We start from the raw sequence: 15421 nt of genomic DNA, 5'->3' as shown, positions 1-15421 counted from the left end.
CTGATCATATACATGTATGGCATACAGCCAGTACACTGTAATATCTGCTGGATTATTGCCAAATGACATAGTAAAATAGTAAACATTTGATATATACATGTAATCACTTGTGAAATATATAAAATATAGTATAACTTATATACTGTACGAATTTAAAAAAAAATAGTATGCTACACCATTTATTGTAGTTTATTTAAATGTTGATTTATTACCATTACTCGACAGGCATGAAATGCCAAAACAATAATCCCAGATATTGTATTAAACTATTGAAGTGTAAAAATTAGGACTACACTCTGTAGATAATGATTAAAATATTTAAAGATACATTATGGCAGATTAGATAAAGAGCTGGCAGTTCTCACTATAATAGTTAACAACTAAATGATGGAAAGGGAATTTGCTGACAATTTCAGTCAAATTGATCCACTCTGAACCGAGAATTTAGCGATTGAATTTTGGGCCCGAATCAAACATGTTTAATATATTCGGCCGAATTATATTCGCCTGGTGTATCCGCTTCGCCAAAGCATTCGGCCAAAAATAGAATTCATTAGCCAGTCACCACTCATATCGAGAAGTCACATGATAGATTGAAGCCATAGACGCCGCCATGTTTAATCATGTGACGTGAAAGGTGATGCAATCGACAGGTTGAATTGGGCGAAGCATTCGGCTAGTGTGTCCACCCATTCGGCCGAATAAAATTTGGCACCGATTGATTCGGCCATTCGATTCGGCTTATGTGTCCACTGCTTTAAGCAGCAGATCTGGTACTAGTTTATAATGCCTGGTTTATAATGTCTGGTACTAGTTTATAATGTCTGGTTCTAGTTTATAAAGTTTGGTTCTAGGTTATAATGTCTGACACTAGTTTATAAACTATGTTGTCTGATACTACATTGTATGTTATAATGTCTGGTACTAGTTTATAATGTCTGGTTCTAGTTTATAATGTCTGGTTCTAGGTTATAATGTCTGGTTCTAGGTTGTAATGTCAGGTGTCTGGTACTAGTTTATGGGCACCTGACATTTCAACAGGGAAACCTAAAATCAGTATTTCCAGACCGGGTTACTGTAATCTAAAAGATTTCCAAATAAAATAAATTGATGTGTGCAGTGTTTAATATTGAAACAGATCAAAGCAAGATCTTTTATTTTTCTATCTTCAGCTATTTTTTTCTGATGGTCTATAAATAATCGTTTGAACAAGTTTTATAATAGCTCAAATATTGATCAATACCGGAACTTGTCTGTCTTCGGTTAGCGTCCTATACATCCCTCCAGCTATAAAACTTCTATTAAAACGTTTGATAGACTACATGAGATGTAAACTCTGTATTGTGATGATCAATCGATGATTTAAATTGTTGTTTGTAGTAATTGTACTTTACCTGCTGGCGTCCTTTATTGAATGTCAACTTTTAATATCAAGTTTAGAAGTCGATTGAAAATGAATACCAGAATTGATTATTACTGAATGTTAGAAACTTGAATTAAAAACTATGGATATTTACGAATATTCATAAACCATTAAGATGAATACATTACAAATGGTTACTTAATTTCAAATACTATTTTACGTAATTAGCTTGTGAGACTTTGATGTCATGCATGTATATATTGACTTAAAGAGTTTTACCACATAATTAATGAACTATATTTTAGACTGTTCTCACATACAAGGGCATGGATCTGTCATAACTTTTGGGGGGGACGGACGAACCCTGGAACCTTTCATTACCAAACCAAAATAATAATTACGAACAGGTTACCAGTGTTATTTCGATGAAAGCTGTAACTAGGGGTAATATGATGATGATATGGTAAAATTGACTACCTACAATTAAGGAGGAAGATATCGTGAAGATGAATTACTGTGGCGAGACCCAAGGCAGTGGTTAGATAGCCTTCAGAACGGGACATTCATGTGGATAAAAACCTGAAAATCTGTCCTTGCGATCAAAATCATGGGGGGGACAGAGACCTATTCATCCCCCCCTTCCGATTCCAAGGGGGGGACCCGTCCCCCTCGTGCCCCCCCCCTAAATCCACGCCCATGATCACATAATGAACTATGTTTCAGACTGTTATCACATAATAAACTATATTTTAGACTATTATCACATAATTAACTACATTTCAGACTGTTATCACATAAACTATATTTCAGACCGCTACCACATAACAAAACTATACATATATTTCAGACTGTTAGCAAATACATCTAATATTAATAACCTATATTTCATGTTGTTATTACATGTACTGGTGGTTTATATTTTAGACTGGTATTACCGGTGATTTTATATTTCAGACTGTTATTACCCATGGTTTTATATTTCAGGTTTTATATTTCAGACTGTTATTACCCATGGTTTTATATTTCAGACTGTTATTACCTATGGTTTTATATTTCAGACTGTTATGACATGTGTTGGTTGTTATATTTCAGACTGTTATTACCGGTGGTTTTGATGGAAATCCTGTCAACAGTGAAGATTTAAACAATTCATTCATCACACTTTATAAATCAGTGTTTGAAAATTCTACAGGTAAGTTTATTCAGAAATACCTAGACAGGTGAAATACCTGGTAATACCAGGAAATACCAGGACAGGTGAAATATCTGGACAGTCACAATAGCTGGTCAGATGAGTTCATTGAGAAATACCTGGCCAGGTGAAATGCATCTGTCTAAACTTGTGAACTTAATAGATTTTATAAGTAGACCTATTCAATAATTATCAGGTTGTTTACAAGAAATTAAATGATATTGATGATATTCACAATTAATGATTATAATATTATGGATAAAACACTACCAGTAAACTAATATTATAATTGAAATAAGCTTATACATGATATCTAATACAGCTGTTATAATATACATGATATATAAAAACAACTGTTACAATATTACATGATATATAATTACAGGGAATTTAAACGCTTTATTAAATGGAACTCAACCTCTCAATTTAACTGGTAAGGTTAATTTTATTATAAAGGGGATCAGAAGGTCTTGTGAAAAAGTGTAGGTCAGCCCACCTGACTATTTGGGGTTTCCTGCATCTGTTAAAGCCCCCAACACATAAGTGGTTAAGTAGAATACTATATCTTAGTCCCAATACTATCTGTTATAGAAACAAATAAAACAGATAATTACCATGTTATACCATGGAGTCGGCTCATAAGTTTTTAGATATCTCCACTTGTGGCACTTGATGAAAGTAGACCACCAATAATTACCTCCTGTAGGATCGCCCACCATATAGAACATAGAATATTTCTCTCCTTTGGCTTGATTTCACACCCAGTCTTCATGTAAAAACTGTTGACTGTTAGCCTGTTACATTTGATTTAACATTCAGATTGTCAGGTTGCCATAACAGTAGATTTAATATTAAGATTGTTAGGTTGCCATAACAGTTGTATATATTTTCAGGTCCTAATTTAAGCAACTCAACTGCTGAATGGTTACAGAATTTAGATACGTTAAAAGAATCGATGAGAACGTCTGATTGGCAGAGTATAGATATGACACAATTTCAAGGTAGGCAACTCTATTTACCAACAACTTCCATAATCACAAATTATCTTAGCATTTGATCATGTGACATGGCGAGCTAATCATAACATTTGATCATGTGACATGACAAGCTAATCATTACATTTGATTACAGTCACACAGAATTTGATTAATAGGAAAATTATTTCATGTAATTTGTGATTTAGATTTCTCCTTGATTCCCTCAGAATCTTCCAGCTTTATACTCCTTGGGGTTTCCTAGTTTATCTGAAAATCGTCTCAGAAGTGTCATGAACATTAGACATGGATCAAGGATCTTTGAGCATAACATTCCAATCTTTAGTACCAAGAATGTGACTAATATTATGAATAGTCCTGTATGCTGTTCACTACTCCTTGGTATACCCATTTTTTCAAAAAACACAGTTCGGATTACAGGCCTGATACATCATTTGCATTTTCGCTAAAATATCCAGTTTCTCATAATCTTGTGGCTTGGATTCAATCGGATTAGGCCCATTCGGTTCTCCACTACCAATAATGAACTGGATCAGATCATTTTTGGACTGATATTCCTATTAGAGGTCAAACTTTCCCAATATTGTGGGTTTCAACAAATTCCTATAGCACTCAGGGGGGTTAGCACGTGCGCGCTGTATCATACGGTCTGTCATTGAGTCAACTGGCGTGATTTCGATTCCCTGGTTGTACGTGGCAAGAAGTAGGGTTGCCTTTCCAACCTCGTGAGTTTTCTCCGTGTCCTCTGGTTTCCTCCCACTGGTAAAGACCCCTATGCGCAAGCGAATTATTGAAATATAATTCAACCATGTGTTAATTCCTAAATGACCTAGTTTGTGTCGAGTGGACGTTAAACCTAATTTCTCTCTCTCTCTCTCCCCTATAGCGCTAAATGATGCATCAGTCCTTTGAAGTTGTTATTTTATAAAATAGAAATGATATAATGTTATATATATATAAAATATTATGCTTAGCATGCAAGTTGCATGTACGTGTATTATATAGTCCATTCATGTATACGGTTTAGTCATATTCATATAGTATAGTCCATTCATGTTCATAGTCATTCATATGTTTATAGTCCAGTCATATTCATGTACATGTATATAATCCAGTCATATTCATGTATATAGTCCAGTTATATTCATGTTTATAGTCCAGTTATATTCATGTTTATAGTCCAGTCTTATTCATGTTTATAGTCCATGTTTATAGTCCAGTCTTATTCATGTTTATAGTCCAGTCATATTCATGTTTATAGTCCAGTCATATTCATGTTTATAGTCCAGTCATATTCATATGTTTGTAGTCCATTCATGTTAATAGTCCAGTCATATTCATGTTCATAGTGGAGTCATATTCATGGTCCAGTCATGTTCATAGTGTATTCATGTTCTTAGTCTAGTCATATTCATGTTTATAGTCCAGTCATATAGTCATTCAATCATTTGCATGCTTCTTCTTCAATCTGCTTTGACCCTGACTAAAACTGACTGTCAATATATTTATTGGAATTTCAAAATCATGATATCCGTTTTAACTTATGAAAGATTTAAATCAATTTATTATAGATTCAAATTGATTTAAATCTTTCACAAGTTAAAACGGATATCATGATTTTGAAATTCCAATAAATTCCAATTACGTTGTTATGATTTTATATCATTTGCTTGTAATAAACAGTTGCTTTCATTGAAGATCCTTACTTTGCTGATTTATTTTGCTTTTTTTAATGTTGACGGCCATTCTTCAGATACTTTAAGCAACACTTAATTATATTCAGACACTGTTAGAAATAAAATATTCAATCAGGGTAGAAAACGTATCGAATAGACTAAATGGCACATTGTGCATCATCATATTTGGCACTCGTCGCGTTTCTGGCGAACCGACGAATCTGATATATTTAAGTATGGAGAATTACAATGTATGCGTTTGAAATTTTTGTATGGAGAATTACAATGTATGCGTTTGAAATTTTTGTTCTGCTGTTATCTCTGTAGCCATCAAATATTAACATTTATTTATGATTTAATATTTTATACATATACATCAGGACGCGGAACGCCATTTACATAAATGTTATTATTTGATGGACATAGAGAGGGCAAATTTCAAACGCATAATTCTCAATACTTAATTATTTCAGATTCGTCGGTTGGCCAGAAACGCGATCACAATGAACAGATTATATTCATCTTTTATGAAACAGACCTGGCTATCAAAACAGGTTATTAATTGGTTCCAGTTATACAAATGATGAAATATTAGATTTCAAATTGTAGTTTTGCACGATATTATTTGCTTTTTATTTCAATGTGTGGCACCTTCATCATCCAACCATGTTACATCATACAACACTTGTTCCAGAGGCCAAACCAATCATATGAAGTCTTACAATACTCATGTAATAGGTACAACCAATCATATTATGGCTTACAATACTCATGTGATAGGTACATGTACAACCAATCATATTAAGTCTTACTATACTCATGTGATAGTTATAACCCAATCATATGAAGTCTTACAATACCCATGTGATAGGTTCAACAACTACAACCAATCATATTAAGGCTTACGATACTCATGTGATAGGCACAACCAATCATATTAAGTCATACTATACTCATGTGATAGGTAGGACCAATAATATTAACTCATGTGATAGGTACAACTAATCATATTAAGGCTTACAATACTCATGTGATAGGTACAACCAATCATATTAAGTCTTACAATACTCATGTGATAGGTACAACCAATCATATTAAGTCTTACTATACTCATGTGATAGTTATAACCAATCATATGAAGTCTTACAATACTCATGTGATAGGTTCAACAACTACAACCAATCATATTAAGGCGTACGATACTCATGTGATAGGCACAACCAATCATATTAAGTCTTAGGGCCTACTATACTCATGTGATAGGTAGGACCAATCATATTAACTCATGTGATAGGTAGGACCAATCATATTAACTCATGTGATAGGTAGGACCAATCATATTAACTCATGTGATAGGTAGGACCAATCATATTAACTCATGTGATAGGTACAACTAATTATGTAATATATTACAATAATCATGTGAAAGGATCAGTCAGTATGAAAGGAATCATAAATCTTTTAATAGTCATCCACGAGAGATAACCAGGGGAGGTAACTTATGAGCAATATACAAAGGGAAATAACTATTGTTGTAGGTTTGATGGAAACGTTGAAGAATAAAGATCTGACAGCAAATGATCCGGATGTCATTGACCTTGCTTCTTCCCTCAATAATTTCTTCAACCAATCGGGTATGGCGTTATCTCACGCTGCCCTCACTGCTACTGACTCTCTACTCTGTGGTTAGTACATTGTACATACACTTCAAAATATGAAAACCTGAAACGCTACAATTAAACTATTAACACATACTTATGGAAAAAAAACAGCTACTTATTTATTTGAGCGACGTTTCGAAGAGTATTCTCTCAAGGTTATCAAGCTATATTTGTTATAGTTTTCTTTATAAATTAGGGGGGTTGGATGGCTGAATGGTTGGCGTGCGCGCGCTGTATCATAAAGTCTGTCATTGAGTCGACTGGCGTGGTTTCAAATCCGCGGTTGTACGTGGCAAGGAGTAGGGTCGCCTGTCCAACCTCGTGGGTTTTCTCCGGGTCCTCCGGTTTCCTCCCACTGCTAAAGACCCCTACGCGCAAGCGAATTATGTAAATAAAATTAAACCATATGTTAGTCCCGAAATGACCTAGTTTGTGTCGAGTGGACGTTAAACCCCATTTCTCTCTCTCTCTCTCTCTTTATAAATTAGCCTCATAATTTATGTATTACTGTATTACCATGATAACCTTGAGATAATCCTTTTCGAAACTTCGCCCAAATAAATAAGTAGCGGGTTTTTTTTTCCATAAGTAGGTGTTATAGTTTATTGCTCTATCCAGTTATTAAATGCCTCTCAAAGACTGCTACAATTAAAGGGAGCTTGATTGAACATAACTCTTTCGACTTTCAAAAACATGTTAAAAAAGGCACCGACTGAAAGGCATTGAAAAAGGTAAGAGGAGCCTTATTGGACAAAAACGTTTAATTTACAAAAAATATTGTTAAAAATCACATCCTTTATGCGTTTGACGTGTGTCTGTCCAGAATCCAGGGAGTTGTATCCATGGGGAACTCCTTTGATTGTATCTCCAATTGAGTTATGTTCGTCAAGAACCTGTTTGATTGTACCCTATGTTAACCCCTATTGTTTGTATTGATAATGGAGGTGTCATATAATAGTATTTCTGCATGGCTTATGTTTGAATGAAATTATTTTATTAATTCATGATAGATTAGTTTTCTGAATGTTTTAGATTATAAATTGATGTGTTTATTGGTGCATGTAAATTTGTTAAATTAAATGAAAGTATTTGTATGGTAATAGAGAAGTAGCTAAATCCTGTTTTTACTGTATTTTAGGAGCTGGTAATAATTTTTGTAACAGTTCTGGATCGTTACAAGGTCCGTTGGGTGTTGATCCATCGTCTGTCGACACTGTTAGTCCAAACTCTCAGGTATGGTCAAATAAAGATAGCGTTATATTTATAGCACGATTCTAGGTTGTGGCTATTCCACATTCTATGCTGGAACCTAGTGGGAGCCATGGTGGCTAAGTGGGTAAGATGCTGGCTCGCTAGCCAGGAGGTTGTGTGGTCGATCCCTGCATTAGCCGAGAAAGTCATCAGGAATTTCCGATGTCGTTTCCCTTTGTCAGTGGTGCAGGAAGGCGGCCTGACAAGGACAGCTGTCTAATCATTTGGATGGGATGAAAAACCGAGGTCTTGTGTATACATAGGCGTGCACGTAAAAGATTCCTTGGCAGTTGGAATTCGATATAAGAATAGGCCATAGTGCCGCTTCCCGAACTAAATGTCCCTCATAGCACACTGTATGGCATTTGGCCGACTTCATTAGCCTAGTCGCAGCAGGAGGTTAAACCCCATTTCATTTTCCACATCCTCTGCGTGTTAGATGATAAGGGCTGTCATTGAGTCAAGTGGTGTGGTTATGATTCCCTGCTTGGTTTTCTGTAGGTCACATCCAAGTGAGTTATTTAAATAGAATTAAACCATAGGTTTGTCTCTCTCTCTCTCTCTCTCTCTCTCTCTGGACAGTGACATGTTTATCTATTCTTCATTGAATTCCAGGTTTCAAGGGTTCGATAACAATCGAACTGTACATGTACATATAAAATAAATTAAATATATTTTCTATGTTTTAGAGTGCATCTGAAAGTTTTTCATCCGTCAATACTGCTGTTTCTGCTGCCACGGCAACCACACAGTTTCATCCTGGTGAGGAAATCGAGGAAGACGACTTTAATTGGGATAAGTTGTTATAGTTTCAGGGTTTCCATAGTTACATGTATCACATGATCAGTCTCATCCAATCATATTAATCAAAGTAGTCACCAGATAGTTATAAAAACTGTGTACACACCCCGTTGAATTTACTGAATGAAGCGCAATGCATACAGATTTTCGTGCCTACGATTATTTCTTGGTGTGTCCAGTATATATTTTAAGGGCTGTTTTTATTTTTTTTTCAAGAATTCCCTGAAATGTTTGTAAATAGTTTAATGGACTGCACTTAAACCAATATGGTTTGTGTTAATTAGATGACACTATGTATTTTACTGATGCTGTGCATTATGTAAGAAGACATTCATGTCTGTTTATGGATATTGTTGTTATATTATTTTATTTATTAAACAGTTATTTAATTACTGTCTGTCGTTATGGCAACAGAACATATTGAGGCACACACTGCTTCACACAGGTGGAGCTGCATACTTTGTGTCACTTGGTATATATATTATTGTAAGGCGCTGATGGTCATTGGTTAAAATTAACATTCCATATTTAATCCATCCAATCAAATACCTCTCGTAAATGTGGCCTTTTTAATCGATGGAGAAAGTTTTGTTGTTGAGAAAGTTTTAGGACTGATATCGGCCCCTAGATCTTTTTTTTTTAGGACCACAGAAATGAAATACAATTGGGTTTAATGTCCTACTGTTCTGCTACAAACTGGGCTAATAAAGATGGGCATATGCCATACATGTACATTGTGCTAGGAGGGAAATTTTGCCCGGACAGCGGCACTACGGCCTACTCTTATATCGAATTCCAACTGTCAAGGGATCTTTTACATGCACGCCAATGTGTACACGGAACCTCGGTTTTTCGTCCCATCCTTCCTGCATCACTGACAAGGGGGGGGGGGGGACCACAATGGATTTATACTGCCGTTTGTGACTGAAAGTGTCTAGGTTTCTGATTTTATTATATGTTAATATAAGGAAGAAACGAAATATAAACAAAACCAATTGAAGTAAATAGAATTCATACCTCTTTTACAGGGATCTATGGGCAGATCAGTCCAATTATAACTTATACTCAGACAGCTATTTCTTTTAAATTATTTATATTATTGTTTTGTTTTTGTTTTTATTTTTATTTGATTGACTAAATTATTTCTAACTTAAAACCAAACCGTCTTGAACTGTTTTTATTCAGTCTGTTTTATACAGTGATCAGTATATATGTATAGAGAGATTTTTTTATTTATAACTGAAAGTTGCAGATTAAATGGTAAGTCTATTTAACTTTAAGAGTACCAATAGAGAAACTGACAAGTGTCATGTGTATAACAGATTATGCTTACACAAGATATCACTTGGCTTGTTATCAATTTAACACGTTTTTTAACTTACAAATTCTACTGTATTATTAAAACCCCTGTTGTTCATTTGCATTTTTCAGTAAATATCAAATTGTCCATAGCTTACTCCACTCTAACTTGTACTGAAATTGAGTATCAGGTCCCCCGAGTTCACAAAGCATTCTCAGACTTAAGTTAAGAATTTACTCAACTTTTAATCACTGTTTATGCTCCAAAAACACAAAACTTTGCACATAGTTTCTTATTGATGTATTTGATACATTAAAATAAAAAATGTTTTTTATAAAGGGCTATATTTTAGTTAAAATAAGGCAAACAATTTTGAGTAAATTCTTAATTTAAATCTGAGAATGCTTTGAGAACATTTAATTAAGAAAACAAAATATCAGCAATAGATAATCTCTAAACTTGGATTCAGTTGCATTAAAAAAAGAGGTCCATCAAAAGTTGGCAACGTTTTGTATTTTGTTAAACTGAATGGATTGAACCATCTTTGGACTGATATCGTCGGTGAAGTGTCAAAAGGGTGTATCTAAGAATTTCTAAAGATTAAGAAATAGAACCTTTTGCATTTCAAAATTTCCACAAATCAAGATACAACATTTGTACACATGATACCCAGAACAGTTCTAATTGGCGTAGAGATACACAGCTTAGGCAGAAATGTACATATTAATTGGGAGATTTTAAAAATGCAAAAAAAAAAGTGTATTTGACTAATTTCCCAAGATACATCCTTTTGACACTTCACCGACGATATGCCTTTTAAAGATTCATCTTTCCCAATTTTATAGTTTACAAGAGGTTCCACAAATGACAATAAAAGATTATGTTGTTTTGAGTCTGATATGTAAATATTATGTGCCATCATCCAATGAACTGTTGTATTAAGAATTATTGTGTAAATAGAGAGAGGAACTTAGATGTTCAGATTGTTTTATTTTTAGTTATATTTTGATATTTATTAGTAAATATTTGACTCCTGCACGATTTGATTCTGCACACGCCACTAAGTTAATGCCTGATATATTGTTAGTATAGATTTTATAGATTATAGCTGTGACTTAAACCCGAAATTTTTTAAATTAAAAGAATGATTATGTATAGAATTTGTGAAATGATAATATTCTTTGTTAAAGATACATTATGTAAAATTTAGATATAGTGGTGGCCGTTCTTGCTATAAGTGTTCGAAAATAGATAATGCAAAATGAATATATTGAAAATATATCACTGTTTGTAGTTTTGATAATATGTACATTGTATACATTGATTGTTTATTATCGTAATCACAGTTCTGGTATATTCAAGACTTAGGCTCGCTAATCCATTATTAATTTAAATCATAGAATGGCCAAACTGCAAGCATCCGATGGCATTGAGAGTTGATTATGGTATTATGCTAATAAATGTCTAATTAATAATTTATATATCATTTAAGGTAACCACCGTACTGGTTGTTCAAAGCTTAGCCTAGCTTCACCATTTTTAGATTAAATCAAAATGGCTAAACCATTCTAATCTACTTAAAAATAGGAGGTGCCCGATGGTATTGAGACTTGATTATGGTCTTGTCACGTTAATAAATGTTAATAATAGTTTATATAACATTTAAGAGCTAAAGAAAGACCTGCAACAGGAAAAAATGAAATGGGGGTTTAACGTCCTACTGTTCTCCTCCGACTGGGCTAATGAAGACGAGCATATGCCATACAATGTACTATAAGGGAAATTTTGCCCGGGCATTGGCACTATGGCCTGCTCTTATATCGAATTCAAACTGCCAATGTATACACAGGAGCTCGTTTTTTTCGTCCCATCAGAATGACTAGACAGCTGTCCTTGTCAAGGGGAAACCACGTCGGAAAATCCTGATGAACTGCAATAGGCAGATTTAACAATTGAATAATGTATCTTTAAGGAAGAAAACCAAATTGTCAGTTCGATAATCAATATTATAAATCAGGCTAAAATGAAAGTAGTCCTGCTCATTAAGTGCAAACAACTGTCTTTATTTCATTTTGACTAAAAAAACTTTTTATTTTTGGTCAGATTGAAAATTTAACAAATCATGTGTTTTTTAAGCTTTTAAATGTATTTATGAAAGGTCATGATATGAATAAATCTATTTGCAAGATATACATTTGTTTATGACTGAAAAACGTTTATTTTTGATCAGATTGAAAATTTAACAAATCATGTGTTTTTTAAGCTTTTAGATGTATTTATGAAATGTCATGATATGAATAGATCTATTTTCAAGATATACATTTGTTTATGAGTAATATATAAGTGTTGATCAGTGTTATTTGTGGCTCAATGACAATAATTGAACAATCCTGTTTCCTACTTCTCAGTCCTAATAAAACCTTTATTTATTATAAGATATAAATTATGTATGAAAATTGTATATTATTTTTATCTTGACATGTTTTAAAACCATTTTTAACCTTGAACTGTATTTTATTTAATGTGCTTATTGTGGATTATTCAAGGACTTTTTATACGTTAAATTATTTGTAACATGATTAATTGTTTCAATTTGAATTATTATGCCGTCCAAGAATCTAGTGGAAAACCAAAGTATTGATATTCGATAATTCAGATTGGGGTATTTTTTTAAAACAGTTTTTCCGTCCTATTGAAATACTGACATTACTTTTTTGTGTTATTTTTAACAATGTAGGTAATAATAACAGTGGTTTGACTTATATTTTTTTTAACAGATATGTTTAAAATTTACACTGGTAGCTGACCCCTCTTATGGTCTGCCATGACTTGAGTACAATTTAGCCAAGTCTGGACATTCTAGTTGTGCCTGACAAACTGTCGGACACTTACAAACTAGAAGGTAACATTTTAAACTTTGTACTAAACATGGATTAAAAAAAATGAGTAAAAATTTGCCAATCTTTGTGACTGAGTTCCCTTTCCAGGCCTTGGCACGGTTTGTCTGTTGTGTGATAGGTGTTACTGGTTTCAACACACTGTGTCGTAGTCTGTTCACGGCACTGTGTCCCAGTCTGTCCACAGTGTTGCAGTTTGTCCATGGCACTGTGTCCCAGTCTGTCCACAGTGTCTCAGTTTCTCCACGGCACAGTGTCCCAGTTTGCCCAACACTTAGAGATATTCAGTATATTTATAATGTAATATTTATATCTTGAAGAGTTCCGTCCTGTTTTTAACAGAAATGAATTGTAAATAATTTTGTCATCACTGCTTCAATTATTCATCATTTTATTATCATGGCTTTTCATTGCTGAGAATATCATTATTATATAGAGGACTTGAAATGTACAACATAATGAAATCTATGTCAACATGTTAAAATCAACTGAATGGATGCCACAACTGTGTTGTGATAAAATCTAGACTTGAGTTCACAAACCATTCTCAGGCTTACTTTAGGAATTTACCCAACTTTCAATCATTGTTTATAAGAAATATCTTTGATCCAGAAACACAAAACTTTGCACATAGTTTCTTATTGATGTATTTGATACATTAAAACAACAAAAACAAAAGAGTTTTATAAAGGGATATATTTAAGTTAAAATAAGGCGAACAATTTTAAATAAATTCTTAAATCTGGGAATACTTTGTGAACTCGGAGCCAGAAACCCAGTAACAAGAGGCAATACAGCGCTATTCGGAATACAAGAGCCAAAATATTTTGGTTTGTTACTCAGCTGTATCGATATGTTGTTGTAATGTTATTTGGTAAAACGAAACGTTTTGGTTTTGATCATTACCTGAGCCCGAATCAATGACATGTATCCGAGAAAGAGATTTTTCGTTGCTTGTTACAAATGAAATGAAATGGAATTTAACGTCCTACTGTTCTGCTCCTAAACTGGGCTAATGAAGACGGGCATACGCCATACAGTGTGCTATGAGGGAAATTTTGCCCGGGCAGCCTTGTTACAATTTGAAACTGGATGATTGTTGGGATTTATTGTTCTTTAAGGCAGTTAGCTATGATGTTTAGTTGATTTATTTCATTCACTGAAAAACATTTTTAAAATGATATATAGGAATCTGCCTTGTGATTGGCTATACAATTATTTTCTGGTAGATATAACAAACAGTTCAGTGTATAGAATGGCAGATTTCTTGAAAGTCGTAGGGGTATTGGAATCAGAACTTGTAGCATCTCAAATGATTTAAGTTTTTTTTTTTCTAACTCTGGTAATTTGAGAAGTTTAATATAGCTTGTATGGTATGAGTATCAGGGTGTTGGGTGGTAACACTCGAATACCTTGCAGCTTGTATGGTATGAGCACCAGGGTGTTGGGTGGTAACACTCCATGGGTCAGGATTTTTTAGTGTTTTGGTAATCCTTGTAAACATGCTCAATAAGAAATAAAACTGTTGATTATTTTAATTATTATAGTTCTGGCATCTTTTATGCCTATTTATGGGTCAACACATGTAAATAGTTTTCATTCACTTTGTCCAAAAAATACATTTATAAATAAATAAGAATTTCGGAGATGAATTTAGTAGGATAAGGTGCAATAATTAATCCTAGGAGGTATCCATTGGTAACTTGAACCATTTAAGAATACCGCCTTTTGATTGGTTAATACCTAGGATTTTAACAATTAGCCAATCAAAATGCAGTTTCTATGAATAATTATAATTATTTAATTCCTTGCAATTTTTACATCATGGCTTTGTGAAGTTGTAAATGTCTGAAGTAAAATAGTTGAAGTTGTAGTCTCTATCCTTTAGACAAATATTCTATGACTAGAAGGTTCTGGGTGTCCGAGACTAATCTCTAACCCTTTATTTAGAATTCACATAAAGTTGTAATTGAATTACAGACAAATAAATATAACTGTACGATTTGTGAGTCAAATTATTTTATCTGTTTTGTTTATTCAACAGTCCAGATATAGCTAAATAAACTCTGAAAAACCACACGTTTTATATTTTGTTTTAAATCTTCTAGGGTGGTTTTAATCACCATTAAAAGGAGGGAGAGAAATGGGGATTAACATCCACTCGACACAAACTAAGTCATGTTGGTATTAACACATGGTTCAATTTTATTTCAATAACTCACTTGCGCGTAAGGGTCTTTGGCAGTGGGAGGAAACCGGCCGACCCAGAGAAAACCCACAAGGTT

The 15421-nt window shown here is 33.7% G+C and overlaps 1 protein-coding gene across 2 annotated transcripts in view; it reads left to right on the top strand.

The window, feature by feature from the left end:
* The window catches only part of LOC126828875 (forkhead box protein J3), a 28697-nt gene extending 13484 nt beyond the window's left edge, over positions 1 to 15213 (top strand). Inside the window, exons 5-10 of one of the 2 annotated variants that reach the window (XM_050558952.1) lie at positions 2456 to 2555; positions 2941 to 2988; positions 3449 to 3556; positions 6765 to 6911; positions 8026 to 8120; positions 8828 to 15213. In XM_050558952.1, coding sequence (XP_050414909.1) covers positions 2456 to 2555; positions 2941 to 2988; positions 3449 to 3556; positions 6765 to 6911; positions 8026 to 8120; positions 8828 to 8947 — 618 coding nt within the window. In that variant the 3' untranslated portion in view covers positions 8948 to 15213. The remainder of the gene's footprint in view (positions 1 to 2455; positions 2556 to 2940; positions 2989 to 3448; positions 3557 to 6764; positions 6912 to 8025; positions 8121 to 8827) is intronic. The other variant, XM_050558953.1, reaches the window with a different exon arrangement.
* The last annotated feature ends 208 nt before the right edge of the window (positions 15214 to 15421 follow it).

This window comes from Patella vulgata, chromosome 7, assembly GCF_932274485.2.
Source record: "Patella vulgata chromosome 7, xgPatVulg1.2, whole genome shotgun sequence".
NCBI classification, from domain to species: Eukaryota; Metazoa; Mollusca; class Gastropoda; family Patellidae; genus Patella; species Patella vulgata.
The sequence above is the reverse complement of the archived record's forward strand: the minus strand, read 5'-3'. Positions and strand labels throughout refer to the sequence as shown.